We start from the raw sequence: 17,582 nt of genomic DNA on the forward strand, positions 1-17,582 counted from the left end.
TTTAGTTAACTCCAACCAGCTGAAATTATTCGTGACATGCAGCACGAAACTACAGAAAGTTTTCTCAGAAGTAAATGCCATTGACTTCAACGCCGCTCAGCCTTAGACGGCAGCCCTGCGTTTACTGACCTGCGAGTAAGTTCCAGTGCACTAAATGGGGCTTACTTCCGAGTCAAGATGCCTTAGGATCGGGCTGTCGTCACGAAGGACTTTAGCTGGATCGGGGTCAGTTTGGTGACTTGGAAGAAGTCGGTGGCCAACGGTCAACTCTACTCAGAATACATGGAAGAGATCCGTGTATGGTATTTATTAACCGAAAATAGAAAATAAACATTATTTTCCCTACATCATTAAGTACACACATATGTGCACATATAATCCGGAAGCTACTCTGGCTAGGTTCGCTCACAGATATTTTTCAGAGGAGCAAACTGTTTCAAAAAATAACTTTTGAAGTCCCGTCCCACCCCCGTGCTCCGTTCAAACTTGGTCTTCAATTTTCTGCACTTATGCCGAACAAAGGTCAAGAAACACACGCAGCTAATATATAGTTCATTTTATTCAGAGTATCCATTTCCACATAAGACCTATCTTATAGTAAGGATTTCTGAATTTAGCAGAAAAATACAACTCTCGATTTGTTAAAAATTTTTGGTAGACTCTTTTCTGTCTTGGTTTTTGTCTAAAGGCTTGATGCCTTGATTTTAGTTTAGTTTAGTTTAGTTTATTTATTTTTTTAGCAGCCGTGTTTCAGGAAAAGAAAAGGAAAAAAAGGGAGGGGGAGAAACCTCCTAAGAAAAATAAGTAATAATTATTAATAATAATACTTTTCTGTTGTTGTTTTTTCCAGGTTTGTTTTATTTGTAGGTGTGCTGGGACAGATCTCCCTGTGGAAGAGTTTGGCGTACAGAAATATTTCTGATGGAAATTAAAAGAATATATATATATATAATTTTTTTTTCTTAAGAAAACATCAAGAGGCTCCAACCAAGGAGAACGCTCAGCAAACATACATGGACAGGTAGATAATTCAGTGACACGTGGTTGAAATTCGTAGCCATTTTGCCCCCCTCCCCCTGTGTATTAAAGAAAATATTTACAAACATCTTCCTCATTTATTTATTTTTTTGTTGCTGCTGTTTGTTTGCTTGCTTTTGCGTTAAGATCTAAATACAAGTAACGTGACAAGGACTCGGTGTGTTGGGGTGTGTGTTTGTGTGTGTGTTTTTGTGTGTATCTCCCTGTGTGTGTGTGTTCGGTGAAAAAACAGGCAGTCCACTGTGCGAAAATCACATCCATCATTCACAAAATAAAAGGGGCGGGCGGGCGGGAAAGGAAATAAATCGCTGGAAACTACTGCTCTAAGTTTTCTCTCTTTTTTTTAGTGCTCAGTTTCGAATGCATAGGACGTTTGCTCTGCAAACAATGATACGAAGAGAAAGAAAGAAGGGTAAAAAGAAAAAAAATGCCTTCGACACGCGTTATATAAATTATTAAACCATAAATACTCGCATAAATAATTAAATAAATAAACAAACGAACAAGCAACCCCCCCCCCAAGACCTGATCATGGAATCTTTCTGCGCCTTCTCAGGACATGACATGCATAATCTCAGTCCCTCCCTCCCTCTCCCTCCCACCCAACCCTGAACCCCAAATTTCTTTTTATAGGTATTATATTTTCCCCTCGAAAAAAACCCTCTTTTTCACGTTAAATAAATTCTTTTGGAGATTAAAGCATTTCCTGTAAAAGATTCAGAACTCGCCGCTCCCTCTTTCTTCCTCTTGTCTCCTTCCCTCCCGCGCCTTTCCTTCATTGTATACCCGGCTACCATTTCACAGAAGTTAACAGCCCTCCGGTTACGGATGGTTGTTGTACAAGAAAAAGGAGAAAAAAAGAAGAAGCAAGAAGTCACGATCCTTCAGAAACTAGAACTCTCCTGGTCCTACGTGGGAAATCGTATCAGTGCAAAATTCCTTGGTCCCCCAACATTTTGTCTATCTAGCTTTTATTATCGAGAGGAAACCAAACACGCAAACGCCCCGCGCGCGCTTTCCTTCACCTCTTAAAATCGAGACACCCATCTGGATTCTTTGCGGTGGCGAGTTTCACATTAGGAGTTCGGTTCCCTTCCTGGGTTAAAAAGAAAAACCTCTTCCAGTGGAAACCTCTGCACCCTTAACTCGGAAGTAAATCTCACTGGACTTGCAAATGTGCAAGGAAGGGCGCAGAGGTTTGCAGGAAAAACCAACAAACCCAAAGCAGGACTTTCCGTACCTGCAGGAAGCTAAATTGACCGGTGGGTTAAGGTGATGCTAAAACGTCCATTCAAACGAACCCGCTTCCCAACACCAGGTACCAGAAAGGTCGTGGGAACACAGTTTTGTGCTACATAGCTACCCGGGCGCCTGAAAGGGAAGGGGGAATAAATAAAAGCGAATGGGCCACGACTTTTGACTTGTACGCTGCTTGTTTCCAACAGAAAATACAACGAAATAAAACAACTTAATGATTCCCCCCCCAAAAAAACTTTCGCAGGGTAGGGAAGGGAATTTGTAGCTTCTGAAACAGAGACGCTCTTTGGGCAAAATTCCTCACGACAAACATCACCAATAATCCAGGAGGACTTTCCTTGCTAACCACTTCTCCTCCTCGCCTAACCGCAGGCCTCCACGCCCCCCCCCCCCAAGTCGCCCGCAATCCCAAGAACATGGAGCGATCCACATCGGTCAACTTCGTTAAAAAGGAAAGAAAAATAGCTTCAAAGAAATAAACCATTTGTGGGAAGGAGGGACAATGACGCGGGGGGAGGGGGCAACGAAAAGGGAAAAAATGCAGGACGAAAACAAAACACGCCATGAGCAGCACATCTTCACCCCCCCACAACCCCTCAGCTTAGGTTTCTGCGCTCTCTGCCCTCTTGCTTCCAAGCAGCGATTTTGTACAAATCCTTCTGGATGGGATCTTGCGCGCGCGCAGGCGCGCCCGTCTGTCTGCAAAACATCTATGTGCATGGGCTTAGGCTGCAATTCGCCTTCTCTTTCCAAAGGGATCACACTCAAGAAGTGAACTCTCTATCTCTCTCCCCCCCTCTCTCTCCCCACGCCCCCCCCCACGCCCCGGCCTTTTAGACGCACACACGTGTTTGAGCTTATTTTCGGAATGCTTCGTTTCTCTGAAGCGACTCGCTTTTCGCTTGATTTGTGCCCCCCTCCCGCCCCCCCTCCATTGGTCCTCGGTCAGTCCCCGAGCGGTCGCCTCCTCCCAAGAGTCTCTAGTCCAAACGAGAAGTCCGTGGGGTCCCCCAACTCAGCCCCTCTCCACGCTCCCTTGCCTTTTGCGCCCCTTCTACAAAACAAACGAAGCCCCCCCCCCAAAAAAGCGCGCCTCCTCCCTCTCTCCCTCTCCATTCTCTGGGGGAATTTTGACTGCGAGGGCCTTTTGTCTTAGGTCATAGGTTGTTTTTTTTAAATTTTTTTTTTTTTTTGCTTGGGTGGGATCGGAGAGGCGGCCAGTTATTATTTTGTCTGTCTTTCTCTCTCTGCGTGTGTGTCTGTGTCTGTCTGTGTGTCTTTTTGTCCGTCTGTGTTTTTGTTTTTTTAAATTATTATTTTTTTCAGTAGGTGGCGGAGAATTTCATTCTCTTTTGCTTCTGTCTCTGGTTGCAAAACCAAACCCTCACCACGTTCTTTTTGAGGTCCAGTTTCTCGGCGATGGCCGCGATCTTCTCGGACGAAGGCCGCGGCTGCACGGCGAAGTAAGCCTCGAGGGAGCGCTTCTCGGGCGCCGCGATGGAAGTCCGCTTGCGCTTCTTCTCGCCCCCGTTGAAAAGCTCGGGCTTGTTCATTTTCTCGCGCTGCGCGCCCTCGGCCTCCTCCAGCCAGGCCTGCAGGATGGGCTTGAGCGCGATCATGTTGTTGTGAGACAGCGTAAGCGACTCGAAGCGGCAGATGGTGCTTTGGCTCAGAGAGCCCACGCCGGGGATCTTCAGGTTCGCCAGCGCAGAGCCCACGTCGGCTTGCGTAACGCCCAGCTTGATGCGCCGCTGCTTGAAGCGCTCGGCGAACGCCTCCAGCTCGCGAGGGTCCGTGTCCGAGTCGCAGATGGACGCCAGGCCAGCGGCGCCCACCGCCGCAGCCGCAGCTGCAGCCGCCTGGCCGGCCGCGCTGCCGCCGTGGTGCGCCGCCACCAGCCCCGGGTGCGGCAGCCCCGACGGCATGTTCATGGCGGCCGCCGGGTGCGCCAAGTGGCCCAGGCCGTGCATGTGCGCGTGCGGATGCGCCGAGGTGGAGATGAGGCCCCCACCTCCTCCGCCGCCCCCGCCGCCTCCTCCGCCGCCGCCGCCTCCACCTCCGCCGCCGCCCGCCCCGTCGTGTCCCCCGCCGCCGGTCATGAGCGCCAGCGAGGGGGAAGTGATGTGCTCCAGCAGGTCGCCGGGCTCCAGCGCTTGGTGGTGGTGATGGTGGTGGTGGTGATGGTGGTGACCCAAGGGCACCGTCGACGTGGAGGTGCACGGCACGCTGTTCATGGTGTGGTAGGTGGCGTCGGGTTTGAACGGGTGGCTCTTGCCCTGCGACACGGCAATGTCGACCGCCGCCAAAGCCTCGGCCCTCGCCAGCAGCGTCTCGTCCAGGCTGGCGAAGATGTTGCTCTGCAGCTGCAAGCGACAGGGGAAGAAATGAGGCGGAGAGGGGGCAACGGGGCCGGGCAGGGGGAGAAGGGAAGGGACGGAGGGGAAAAGCCATGGGGGGAAAGAGAGAGAGAGAAAATTAGCGCCAAAACAGAGAGCAAAAGAAGAAGAAGAAGGGGAAAGGGGGCCGAGGAGCGAAACAAGGGTCAGGTTGGAATAAAGGAAGGAGGAAATTTTTTTAAAAAATGGGACGGTGCAGAAGAAAGGAGGAATGGGATAAAAGGAAAAGTTGTTCGTAAATGTATTGGAGAGGGGTGAGCAGGTCGGAGAGAAAGGAAGGGAAGGAGGAACGGAAGAGGAAGGCAAGGAGAGGGGAAAGAGGCGGCGCACAGAAGGAAGAAACAGGAGAGCATAGGAATGTAATTGGGGGCAGCGGAGAGAGAAGGGTGGTCATGTTGGGACAGCATTGAGGGGGAGGCGCGGTGGGGAGGGGGGAGATGAATGGGAAGATCAGAAGAAGGGAATTGGCGGTGGGGCGGTGGGGGGGGGGAGAGGTTAAGCAACAGGAACGCCGAGAAGTTTTTTTATATATATATATAAATGCAATTGCCCGAGGAGAAGGGTGGCGAATGGGGGAATCCGAAGCCGTGCCAGGGGCGGCGGATGCAGGAGTGAGAGAAAGTGTCCGAGCGAGGGAGAAGAGACCCGGCGGCAACGGCCGACAGCGGCTGAGCTCCCTCGCGTCCCCCCCTCTCTCTCTCTCTCTCTCTCACACACACACACACACGGGCACATTCCTTTCGTGGGGAGCGGGGAGATCGAGTTCCAGCTAGGACCCGGGAGCCAAAGTGATGCAGAGGTGGAGGGAAGCCGCGCTAACCCCCGTTCTTAACCCTGGATCTGCAGAGAAGGGGAGAGAGGGAGGGGACGCGGCTGGATCCATGCAAGAGAGAGAGAGAGAGACTGAGCGGGGGGGGGGGGAGCGGGAGTCAAGGCGCCGGGAGGGCGAGCGGAGAAGCCCGGCTGGCGGCGCGTCCCTTACCGGCGGAGTTGGAAGACACGCTCTCCTTATTGCTTCGGAGCTGGAGTGCAGCGACGGGTACTTGTGCTCGGGGAGGGTGGGGTGCATGGCGAAGTGCGGCTGCTTGCTGTTCATGGACATCATCTTGAAGGCTTGCGGTGGAACAACAACCAAAAACGAAAAGAGGGAAGAAGAAGAAGAAAAAAAGAGAGAGAGAGAAAGAAAAAACAACAACCCCGAAATCCACCCAAGGCGCCGCAAGAGTGCGGGGAGAAAAGAGCTCTCCTAGCGCCGGAGCTCAACGAGGCGGCGGCGGCGGCGGCGGCGCATCCGAGGCTGCTGGCGCTTGGAGCTCCCCGGGAGCGCGCACGCCAAGCCTCCCTGCAAGCCTCGCCGTCTGACTTATCTGCCTGCTCTATCCCAAGGCTGGCAGGAGATGCGCTCGCCTTACACCTGAGCCCCACATCCCGTGGCTCCCCGACCGGCTCTCCCTCTCGCGAGAACTGGCGACGCCAGTTTTGATAGACTGGCCCGCTCTCTCTCTCTCCTCCTCCTTCCTCTGCACGCTCCCTCCCTCCCTCCCCCTCCCTCCCTCCTTCTCTTCTCTTCCCCCCGCCCCCGCAGTCGCATCTTCCTGCTCACGTCTAACCAGAGAGCCGGAGTCTGCCGCTCCGGTGACAAAGGCCAAGGCAGCTGCTGTTACACCTGGAGCTCCGACACGTGTGCCGCTGGCACACGGACAGATGTGCTGATGTGTGCGGGGGAGGGGGGGGCTAGGCGCCGCGCGCGCCCGGGTGTGTGTGTGTGTGCGCGCGCGCCCGCCCGCCCGCCCATAGAATCCATTAAGAGGAAGCATCCTGTCTTTTTCTAGCGCCAGAAGAGATGCAAAGCAGCGGCTGAGAGCTGGGTTAGCGCGTTTGGATACCTTTTCTCGTTCTCCTGGTTTAAAAGCAGCGGCGGGCTTCTCGCAGAACTGCGCTTTTTTTGTTTTCGGTTTGCGATTTGTCCGTTTCCTGGTCGCTGTTGGCCAAACCAGCCATTAACTGTGTCGTTGTAGCAATAGGTTGCGTGAATGTGGTCAAAGCATGGTTGTGTTCTTTAAGTTCTCTATTGCTGGAGGCGAGTCGTCCTGGTGGTCCTAGTTCGCTGGGCCCGTCCTGCCTAGCCGATCCACAACTCCCCCCCGGAGAGAAGCGCTTGAAGGGTAAGCCGAACTGGCTCCATCGCCTTCCACAAAACCGTCGTCCCCACCACCTCCCTTCCTAATCCAAGCAATTCTGGAAGTAAGTTCCGTTGAAATCAGTGGGGTCTGCTTCCCGGCGAACGTGCTTAGCTGGACTGAGACTGTAAGACGGGGAGCCCTCATTCTCCCATGGGGTCAGGGGGGCTTCATGTAGGAATGTATACAACCCACACTTCACAAAGAAGTCGGTAGGGTTTTCCTTCTCCCACATCAACAAGCCGACAGGATCGGGTTAGCTAAATCAGCTGGAGCTCAGGGGTCTATGTTTAGCCGGGTTGTCGTTGCGCATTGGGAATTATTATTTTTTGCTGCTGCTGCTGATTTCTTTAAAAGGGTTCCTTTATTAAAAAAGGAGACTTTGCAGTATTTCTGTAGGTGCTATTTTTCTCTTTGTGCTTCAGATGTGGGAGGCGACATCTTTCGTGAGGGCATGCCTCTTCGAAGAGACTCCTTCTCATCTGAAATAATGTCATTTGCTAGTCACCCAGTCACTCAGCCCAAATGCAGGCTGCTTTAGGAAATCAATAGATTCCTGTTCGGAACGATTCTCCTAGAAGGTTTCACACACACCCTCGCTTGTGTGTATGTATGTCTGAAGGACCTCAACCTCATTGATCTCCATGTGCATTCAGACCCACGTGGCATCACCTGGGTGCTGAGCGTCCACTCCCGCCCCTCGGATTGTCCTTGCTTGGTGCGGGGCAAAGACAGTGCAGACGGCTCAATTGAACCCGGGAGTCCAGACAGACCGATTCGAAAAAGACGCGCTCTCCTGCACGTTTACAAAGGGAGTTTGCTTACTCCAGGGAGCGTGAAGGAAGGAAGGAAGGAAGGAAGGAAGGAAGGAAGGAAGGAAGGAAGGAAGGAAGGGGTTAATGGAGAACAGGACTGGAGAGAGGGAGAGAGGGTCTGTTCCTCGGGATCTAGCAGGAGCACGTTTACTTGGAAGCAAATTCAACTGGAGTGAATGGGGTGTGTACGTGTGTTTAGAATTTCTCTTGTCGTTGTCGACTCACCCACCCCAATTCCCGGTTTCGCTTCCACTACTGTTGACACGTGATTTATTCATATAGAGTAATTCCCCTAAGGCATATAGAGTGAAGGCCATTTTTGCTTCATGCAACCTTACAACTGCGAGGCCAGCCCCTACATTATCCCCATTCCCGTGGAAGAAAAACTGAGGCTGAGCGGGCGGGAAGGCGGTCTTGGTAAGCCAAGTCTGCAAACGGATCTGAACCTGTCTCCATCGCTTAGACGATCCTCCACCTCCCACGCTATATATTCTAAGCAAAGGACCTTAAAACAGTGGCGACGACTTTCCGGAGTGACAGGAAGGCAGGCTGATACGAATTGTTCTTCTTGGTGGCTCGCTCAGACGTTTGAATGGGGCCTCCGCCAAGCACCCCAAGAAAGAACGGCTCTGTACAAGCTGCGACACCCCCACCCCCCACTTTATCTCAGCAGAATTCCACCGCAGGCTGTAAAACCAGCCTTGCCTCTGAGTAATAACACAAGATAGATATGTAAAATAATTGGAGAAGGAGGCGTCGGCGGCGGGTCTTCAGCAAGGAATCTGCGTCCCCCGCCTCGAGTCCTCCTCCAGGAGCGGTGGGCGAGCCGCATGTTCCTGGCGCCGAGATTTGTGTACACATACACACACACACCCGCCCGCCACGAAAACCCACATTTTCCATCATGCGCCTTCCCCCTGTTTTCTCCCGCAGCCAGAGAGGCTATAGCGCTCATTAATTTCTGTCTCCATCCTTGAATGTGTCCCGTGGGGTTCCTGGATTCAAATTTATCTCGGTGAAATATGTCCCGGGAACTCAAACATTCTGATCTGCTGTGCATGGAGGGCTGGCATTATTTATCTTGCTGATTCTCCTATATGATGGCTAATTATTGTTCTCTTATTAGAGACGTCTGCTTGGTACTGGCTCGAGATGCCTCGTCTTCGGAGCCTTGGTGCACAAATTATGCCTCAGTCGATAGTTTGGAACAGGCTGAGTTGTAAGGGATCCATTCACCAAGAGTAATGTTGGGGGTTTCCTGACCGCTTGGCGAGGGTCATTGGAGAGATCTAGAAAGCCAGAGAGCTTGCGGGGCACACCACCGAGGCAGAATGGCTCAGTCAAATTGTTCGCCTTGCGGGATGTTAAGGGTGAAGACAGGCGTCTTAAGGGTGAAGACAGAAGCGTTAAGGGTGAAGACAGACGTAAAGTATTAATGGTGGTGGAAGTGCTTTAGACACACAACTGCTGCCTTCCTGGGCATGTTACTCTTTTCAAAAGAATCCCCACACAGTGCCAACCTCTGCATATCTAGGGAGGAGCAAGCCCCATTCAGTTCAGTTATGGGACTTGCTCCCAGTTAAGTGTGCAGAGGATGGCTATCTTCCCCGCCAATCAAAAGCTTTTCCAGTAGACCTTGTGGATCTGAATCACTTCTGGGACATGACTCTTGATCTTGAGTTGGGAAACGTTGAGTGTAAAGCCTTTACTGATCTTAAAAAAAAAAAAAAAAAGAGGGGAGGGGAGCCAGTTTTCAGAGGATGCAGAGAACTTAGTCGTGGCACATAGATTGCAAAAAAGAACAGAGAAGGCGTTGGAAAACCTGCTAAGTTTGTGTGTGTGTGTGCGTGTGTGTGTGAAGACACAAAGCGGAAGCCGGCTCTGGGGGAGTATTTGCAAGATAAGGAGCATGTCCTTAGGTTCATTAAATCTGTATTCTTTCCCTCGCTATAGATGAAGTTTTTGCTTTTGTCTTGTTTTGCATCATAGGATATCTCTATCTTCTGAATCAACCCTAAACATTGCCATTGGGTTTTCCAAGGAATGACCTACTACTACATAATGTATGTGAAACTTTTTAGTAAGCGTTGTACAAATGTTTCTTCTTCTTCTTCTTCTTCTTCTTCTTCTTCTTCTTCTTCTTCTTCTTCTTCTTCTTCTTCTTCTTCTTCTTCTTCTCCTCATCCGCACCACGCATACTGCAAACTGAAGGCCAAAGACTATCCTGAGCCTTTTCAGGAATTCTCAGTGCTGGACAGCTCCCCGTCCCGTCGCGTCATCGCCAGATCACTTGCCTATAAGGGACAGCTATAACAACGACATAGTAGTTCCCTTCGATCAATTTGCCTCGGTGTAACTTTAGACAGTCTTCCCACTTACACATAATTCTTCGCCAGAGACCTTTCTACTCAACAGAAGCCGGAGATGGGGTGTGTGTGTGTGTGTGTGTGTGTGTCTTTTCTTCGTACAGCAAGGTCTGTCCATAATCAACCTCTTCTCTCGCCCCCCCCCCTTCCTAGCTGATGTCAGATGAGATGGGGTGCGGAATGGATCCCAAAGACAGTGGGCGTACCCTACAAATTATATGAAGATGGCTAATTTGTATCTGTGTTTCTTGTCAGATGACACAGAAAGAATCTCCAGGTTAGGAGAAGAGGGTGGCAAAGATCCCACCTTGGAGGTGCGAGGCCATAGAGGTGTACGTTTTCCCCCTTTATTTCATTTCATTTTATTTTGAGTATTTATACCCCTCTGTGCAGCCGAATGTCTCCCAGAGCCGCTTACATGCGATCAAAACAAGAGCCTCCCTACTCGCAGGTTTACATTCTAACAAACAAACAAACAAACAAAAATGCAACACAAGGGAAAAGAGACTAAGGGAGAAAGAGGAAGTAATCGAGAATTACTTCTGACACCTAGTTCCTACACGCAACTTAGAACGCCTTCTTCATCTATCAGCCTGGCTTGGGCTGCACACCTTCGAACACGTGACCTGAGAGTAAGTCCTACTGAATTCAGTGGGGCGTGCTCATCTGTAGACACGAATACAGCCTTGCAGTGGAGGAGCCCAAAGTTTCCTCTCGGAAGAGGTTCTGATTGCCAGTTGCGCGAGGTTACAGTAAAGGTTGGTTAATCCGTGACACGCGGTCCTGAGAACGCGCCCCGAGGCCTATCATCACCCCTGTTTTCCCCGCTGTTTCTTGCGGCGTTCTCCTGGTTCTTGACTGGGTAAGCAGCAAGGGCTTGGGTATAAGCGAGCCCAACCACGATCGAGATTCCCAGGCTGCGTTTCTGAGCATTTGATTTTTCCCGACTGAGATCAGGCCAGCCGTTTGTTTCCAAAGGGGGGTTAAGATGGGGAGGAAGAAACAGGACCTGTCCCCGCATTACCAGAAACCAGCTGCTCTGCCTTTCTCTGCTGGAAAGGGACTGAGAGGTTGGGTCGCTGCTCTCGTCTGGTCCAGAGACCCCTTTCTGCACAACTTACACACAAAGCGCTTTCTCCCGCTCCAGGAACTTGGCTGACCTGCAGACCGCCTCTCCCACGGGCCTCCTAATATATTTTAATACTCGCTGTTATTCCTAATGGGCTCTTTTTTCCATGCTCATGAATACTGATGGCTATAAACACTCCAGCTTGGAGGACCTAAACTCCACTGGAGACCCGCGGCTGGGCTGTACTCCTGATCTTTTTCTTTTTCTTCTTCTTTTAAATGACCACTCAAAACCAGAGGGAGACAAGTGCATTTGGTCGAACAGTCGTGGCGCAGAAGCTCACCTCCAGCTCTTTCTTTCTCTTGCACACACTTGAAAAAGTAGGAAGATTCCCTTTAAAACAAACAAACAGGGGGCAGAAACAAAGATCTTAAATTAGCCCTGTTGTCTCGCTTGTTCGGAGTAAAAAATAAAACTCTTGCTATGTGGAACCCAAGATAGTTCGATTTCCTGTTGGAAGGCCCCATGAAAGGCCTCGATTCCACATGGAAGGAAACCCCACCTTCCTTCCTAGTATTATGGACTGCTATAGTGTCTTTCCGATAGGGCCAAGGGTGCCAAGTTGAATAAAATATTGGAGAGGGACTCTAGGTAAGCCCCGCCCCGCATAAACGATCACATGACGCGGTGCACGGACACTATGCCCATCAACATTGGGGGCCCTCAAATATGTTATTGGGGGGGACTGAAGACCCCTCGGCCCCTAGGAGTTGGCTCCTATGTCTCGCCATGGGCTTCAGCCCTTAGTGATTTCGTCTCAGCGTTTATCTAGTAATGAAAATACCCATTTTCACCCCGAGGTAATACATCTTTACTTCGAGGTGAGTCCCGTGAATTTGAACGGCACGTGCTTTTCAGTTGATCCTGAGGTTTTACGGCCCTCGTCCAAATACACCCGGTTTGCGCCACTCTCTTCGCCTCTTTGCATCTTCACCAGGGAGTAACACAGCCAGACTTATTTAGCAGTGTGACGTTACACGTGTTTAGGCCACCCACAGCTCGGTTGTGCAAACGTTGCAGCTCAGTCCTAAGCATGCCTAACTCTGAAATAAACCCCAAATTCTTAAGGCAGTTTTTCGCGTCACTTTTCCCCCCTAAACGCCTCTACTTGGAAATCTCACTGATCCTCGAATTTAGATTGCGTCCTTTTTTTGTCCTTTGGTTTGAGCCAAGTACTGATCTTGTAGATCGCTCTCTTCATTTTACTTGCCTCCCCAACTGCCAACTCTTCACGGGTGCAAGCCCACCGTTTGAGAACTGTAGCATCCTAGCGGCGACCTGCACGTGTGAATCTGCCACCACCAGGGTTCAAAAACAGCGCGAATGGGACCTTCTCAACTGGCTTAGGCCAGTTGGCTGTTTGAGTAGAGTCAGTTCACACATTCAGTGTCAGCCACCAGGTGCTGAGACATTGAAGGAACCTAGTAATACAGCGAGCGTATGAGAACCAGTCTTCTGTAAGTTTTGGGATATGGGATGCAGCGTTCCTCAAACATGGGTCTCCAGCTGTTTTTGGACTACAGTTCCCATCATCCCTGACCACTGGCCCTGCTAGTTAAGGATGATGGGAGTTGTAGTCCAACAACTGCTGGAGACCCAAGTTTGAGAAACGCTTCATTGAAGCAAACTTGTGCGGTCCTCTGGCTGTGGTTGGACTTAGATTTCCATAAGCCCTAGAGAGCATGGGCAGTTGCCAGGGATGATGGGTGCTGGAGTCCAAGCACATCTGGGCCTCCACAGGTGCCCCATCCTTGTCCTCAAGCGTGTTGGAGGATGGCAAGCGCTGCCACCGAAGAGCCGGCCTCCTTTTTTTTTTCAGGATCGAGAGGTGCTGCCGTCGGGGAGGGAACTCGCCAATCGACCTTAAAACAAATCCGCGTGGTTGAGTGCGCAAAAAGTCTTTCCGTGTCCTAATGAGGACTTTCCCTGACAACAGCAAAGGCCCTGCTAATTAAGTGGCGCGCGAGCTGCAATGATTGCTTTTGCAGCCAAAGTGTAGAATGTTGTCATATTAAATATGGAAAAGCTCGATTGTGATTGCAGGTCCCAAGGCAGCCTCCCCTTGTCCCCTTAGGGGAGGAGAGGACGGCAGCGAGGCTGGCTGGGTGGAAGCGACTAGGGAGGGGCGTCGAAAGATCACCCGCTTATCCGTCTCCCTGAGTAAGTGGATCCTAAACACACACACAAGCACAAGCACTTTTTAGCCTGAAAAAGCACTCCTGTACATGTCCTCTCGCCCGGTTGGATGGAGTTTACTCCGAAGTAAGCTGATATGAGGATTTACTTCCCTATCTGAGATTTACAGTGGTACCTCGGGTTACATACGCTTCAGGTTACAGACTCCGCTAACCCAGAAATATTACCTCGGGTTAAGAACTTTGCTTCAGGATGAGAACAGAAATCGTGCTCCGGCAGCGCGGCAGCAGCAGGAAGCCCCATTAGCTAAAGTGGTGCTTCAGGTTAAGAACAGACCTCCTGAACGAATTAAGTTCTTAACCCAAGGCACCACTGTACTTATGAGTCAGTGCGCAGGCATAGTACCAGCCTGCACCTCCTACTGATTCCCGCACGGGGAGTCCTGCAGTTATTTCAGTGGAAATCAATTCGCACCTTGGGCTGGGTCCACACGTGCGTGTCTAATCATTCCTTGACCACTGCAACGCCGAGGGAATGGCTTGAATGCGTGGATGGGGCATTGCGGATCTCACCGCGCAGAAAGAACTTCCCTCCCACCGCAAGAAGCAAACTTTTAAATGGAGCCCATTCCCACGTTACGCGAGGAACCTCCAAAACTGGAGTTTAAACCAAGAGTTAGTTCATCCACGGAGATTCACCATTGCTGCGCCCTTGGCCAATTGCTGTGGGCTGTGTGAACAGATCCCTTGACGGCCCACTCACTAAGGCGTGGAAGCCATCTCTGAATGTTGCAGACACGTATGAAGCTTTTGCCTGCAGCCTTCTAGAACGCGGAATTTGAAAGATCTAATGATCGTGCCTTGCAAATTCAAACGCGCATGGCATTCTAAATTCAACCATCCTAGTTCAGCTCCGGTCATTTTCACTTTCTAGACCTTTCCTCCCTTGTAGAGACTTTCCTGGTAGAGACTTCTTCTTCTTCGTTTTTGATCTCTTAGGAGCAGCTAAATCACGCTGCTTCACATTCAAAGAAGGAGGGGGAAGGGTTGGAAGGGAGGAGATCGATTAGGAGTTAAAATGCAAACGCCATCCGAGAGGTTTGGGCTTGCCAAAAAAACAAAAACAAAACCCAGACCGAATGAGCTGCTCTCCAGTCTCAACGCCCCCCCCCGCCTCCTTCCTTTCTCCTATCTGTGCAAATCCGAGCACATTCAGGAAGGGGGGGGGGAGAGAGAAGAGACTGGGAAATAGTTGCCTTGTCATGTAACACATTGCGCTGATTTATTATAAAATTTTAACGAAATCATGCATATTTTAACAGCCTTTAATCACTGCATGAAAATTTAATTCATGAACTGTAGCACGTTTAAATAAATGAAGTGTTAATTCATTAGGATTAATTAATTTGTTAAAGGATTGTGGGCAAGGTTAAGGTGGAAGGAAAACTCTTTGTTAGTTTCCTGGCTTAATCACCAGGTTTTGTTAGCAGGAAGAATAATCTAAAAAAAATAATATGAAAAAATCACAGAAGTGGTTGCAGCATGGGTTGCAAGAGGAAGTGTGAGATTCAAATCTATCGGTAGGGTTTGGGAGGGCTGCGGACAGGCAGCTGTGATATCAATCATCCCAATAATTCTTCTGATGGTGAAATGAAAGTTCACCCAGTTTGTTCACACCTTACATACACCCCAGGGTTGGTTCCAGTGTCACCCCCTTTTTAATCTGCTAAATTTGCATGCCAATCCTCTAGTAATTCATATTGACACTGGTTGTTTAAAACCTTTTTCAGCTTTGCAGTGATTTGCAAAAGGGCAGTAGCTGTTAATAGTCTGTTTTGCAACAGAAGCAAAGAATCTTCTGGCACTTGAAACGACTACATTCAAAACAAAACAAAAACAAAACAAAACAGCATTAGCTTTTATGGACCACATCATCAGATGTAGTCCATAAAAGCTACATCATCAGATGTATGAAATGTGATATTCATCCGTAGGTGGTGTGTGTGTGTGTGTGTGTGTGTGTGTGTGTGTGTGTGTGTGTGTATCATTAGATACATGTGGTACTGTAAGCACTGCAGTAAGAGAGGGAAGGGAAATGCAAAAATAAATAAAAAATAAATACAGACGGTGGCAATTCTGTTAAAGCTAGAGTGTCTGCAACATAAGCAAGTGACTCTAAAGGAGTAGAATGATTTTTTGAAGCGAGGAGTATAGCCAGAAAGTTTGTACCTTGAGCATATTACAGGCAAAATATAAGATACCACCTTGGAAAATGTTATTAAATCACTTGCTAAAGCGGTGCAAGTTGACCACACTCTCAGTCATTCTGTGTACAGGAAGCTAAATTGCACTGTTATGGATCTAATGCTAAATATTTTTTTCTTCCATGGGTCTTCACCTGAAGAGTGACATGTAAATACATTCATTCATCCATCACTGACGTGACAACAAGAACACAAGAACACTTACGTATTCTTGTTGGGGGGGGGCACAATTTTGAGTCTAACCAGAGAGTGACTTCCTTTGGCTATCTGTATAATATCAAATAGGAAAATATTTAGCTGTACACCAACTGCCAACCTCATTTTTACATGATGGTGGAGTTTCTAAATATTTATATAAATAAATGTGTAGTAAAATATGTTCTCTGAGTGGTCTCTGCTAGTCTGCTTTATCCCGGCTCACACTTTAAAAGTCTGGGCTTTTGAGTAACAATATTCTCTTTCTGCCTATTTACAATACATGCTAAACGCATACCAGGCTGTTCAGCTCTGCCAAGGAAATGGTTCATTGATTATATTTCATCTGAGACACATACTCAGCCTCCAAATGGCACATGCAACAACATACACAGAGCAAAACAAAAACCGCAAAGCAACATCAAATACAGCAATAAAATAAAAGCTTCGTATAACCTGCAGCCAGATCCGATGGATTGTTTACTTATGCATTGCATAGGTTCAATTAAAGAGGAAAAGGGACTTTTCTACTGTGGCACCAGCATGGAAATGCTCTCCCTGCTGAGATTCAGCAGCCACTAGCATTGGGGCGTTCTCTCCCTCTCTGGCAAAACGAAAACTTATCTTTTCACCCAAGCACTTGCTGATGGTGAATACTAATGTTGGATCTCCTGGTCACCGTGTGGTTGTTGTTGTTGTGGGATATTCAGAAAGAGCAGTCAAGTCCAACATTTCCTGTTTGCTAGAATGGGCACTCAGCGGGATGTGGGTCCAAGAGGGAGGACTTCCTGTCAATCTTGTGGGAGCCACTCCCTCCTGGGTGCAGCCAAGTAGAGATGGGCAGAACTTATAAAAAGACTGGTCAGGTCTCCATCTCTCTCTTCTGCTGCATCTTGCTCGCTTGCCTTCATTATGCATCTTTTGCTAGGACATCTCTACAGAGAGGTGGTAGTGACTTGTTGAATCTGAGGTCAAAAGACTCAGACTCCATATATATATATAGTATATATATAGTAACTGCCAACCTAGCAGTTTGAAAGCACACCAGTGCAAGTAGATAAATAGATACTGCTGCAGCGGGAAGGTAAACAATGTTTCTGTGCACTCTGGCATTCACCACGGTGTCCTGTTGCACTAGAAGAGGTTTAGTCATGCTGGCCACATGACTTGGAAACTGTCTGCGGTCAAACGCCGTCTCCCTCGGCCTGAAAAGCGAGATGAGCACTGCAACCTCATAGTCGAATTCTACTGGACGTAACTGTCCAGGACGTAACTGTTTACTTGAAACTGCAACCTAAGCCTGCCTCCAGATTGCTACTGTATATGAACTGTGAGTAAATTGTATTTTATTCCAAGAGACTGTTTTTGTGCTGTTATGGTTTTAAGGAGGATAAAATGGTGAAATACTAGGAAAAATCCAAGCTGCACCAAGGCATCCTGGCTTGCTTCATCAAAAAGGCTATAACCAGCTGTGTCCTAATTTTGTTGCGAAAGGGGTGTACTCTGCTAAACTCACAAACGTGTACTGTATAAGAAAGGATAATATCTAGCTAATATATCCTGCCCTAGTTTCTATGCACATCCCTACAGCTGTCACAAATGTTTGTACGTACATTTGTTTGCACGTACCCCACACTTTAGCAAAAGAGGCTCAGAGTGGCTTATAAAATTCAGTACTAAGATGACCCCTGGCCTCAGGTTCATAATCTGAAAAGTCACGATAGATGAAGAACAAGGAATTGTGGGGAGGGAAGAAAATGCAAGCTCAAGCAATTCAAGTTCTTCAAGTTCTAGTTCTTGTAACAGT

At 49.0% G+C, this 17,582-nt stretch overlaps 1 protein-coding gene across 1 annotated transcript; it reads right to left on the reverse strand.

The window, feature by feature from the left end:
* Positions 1-3,091: 3,091 nt before the first annotated feature.
* POU4F1 (POU class 4 homeobox 1) lies at positions 3,092-6,202 on the reverse strand. Its single transcript, XM_081858239.1, has 2 exons — positions 5,674-6,202; positions 3,092-4,658 (listed from the first exon to the last, which is right to left on the reverse strand). The coding sequence occupies exons 1-2, from the start codon at positions 5,794-5,796 to the stop codon at positions 3,618-3,620; spliced, it is 1,164 nt and encodes a 387-aa protein (XP_081714365.1). The 5' UTR covers positions 5,797-6,202; the 3' UTR covers positions 3,092-3,617.
* Between the last annotated feature and the right edge of the window lie 11,380 nt (positions 6,203-17,582).

Source organism: Podarcis erhardii, assembly GCF_964252035.2.
Source record: "Podarcis erhardii genome assembly, chromosome: 4".
NCBI classification, from domain to species: Eukaryota; Metazoa; Chordata; class Lepidosauria; order Squamata; family Lacertidae; genus Podarcis; species Podarcis erhardii.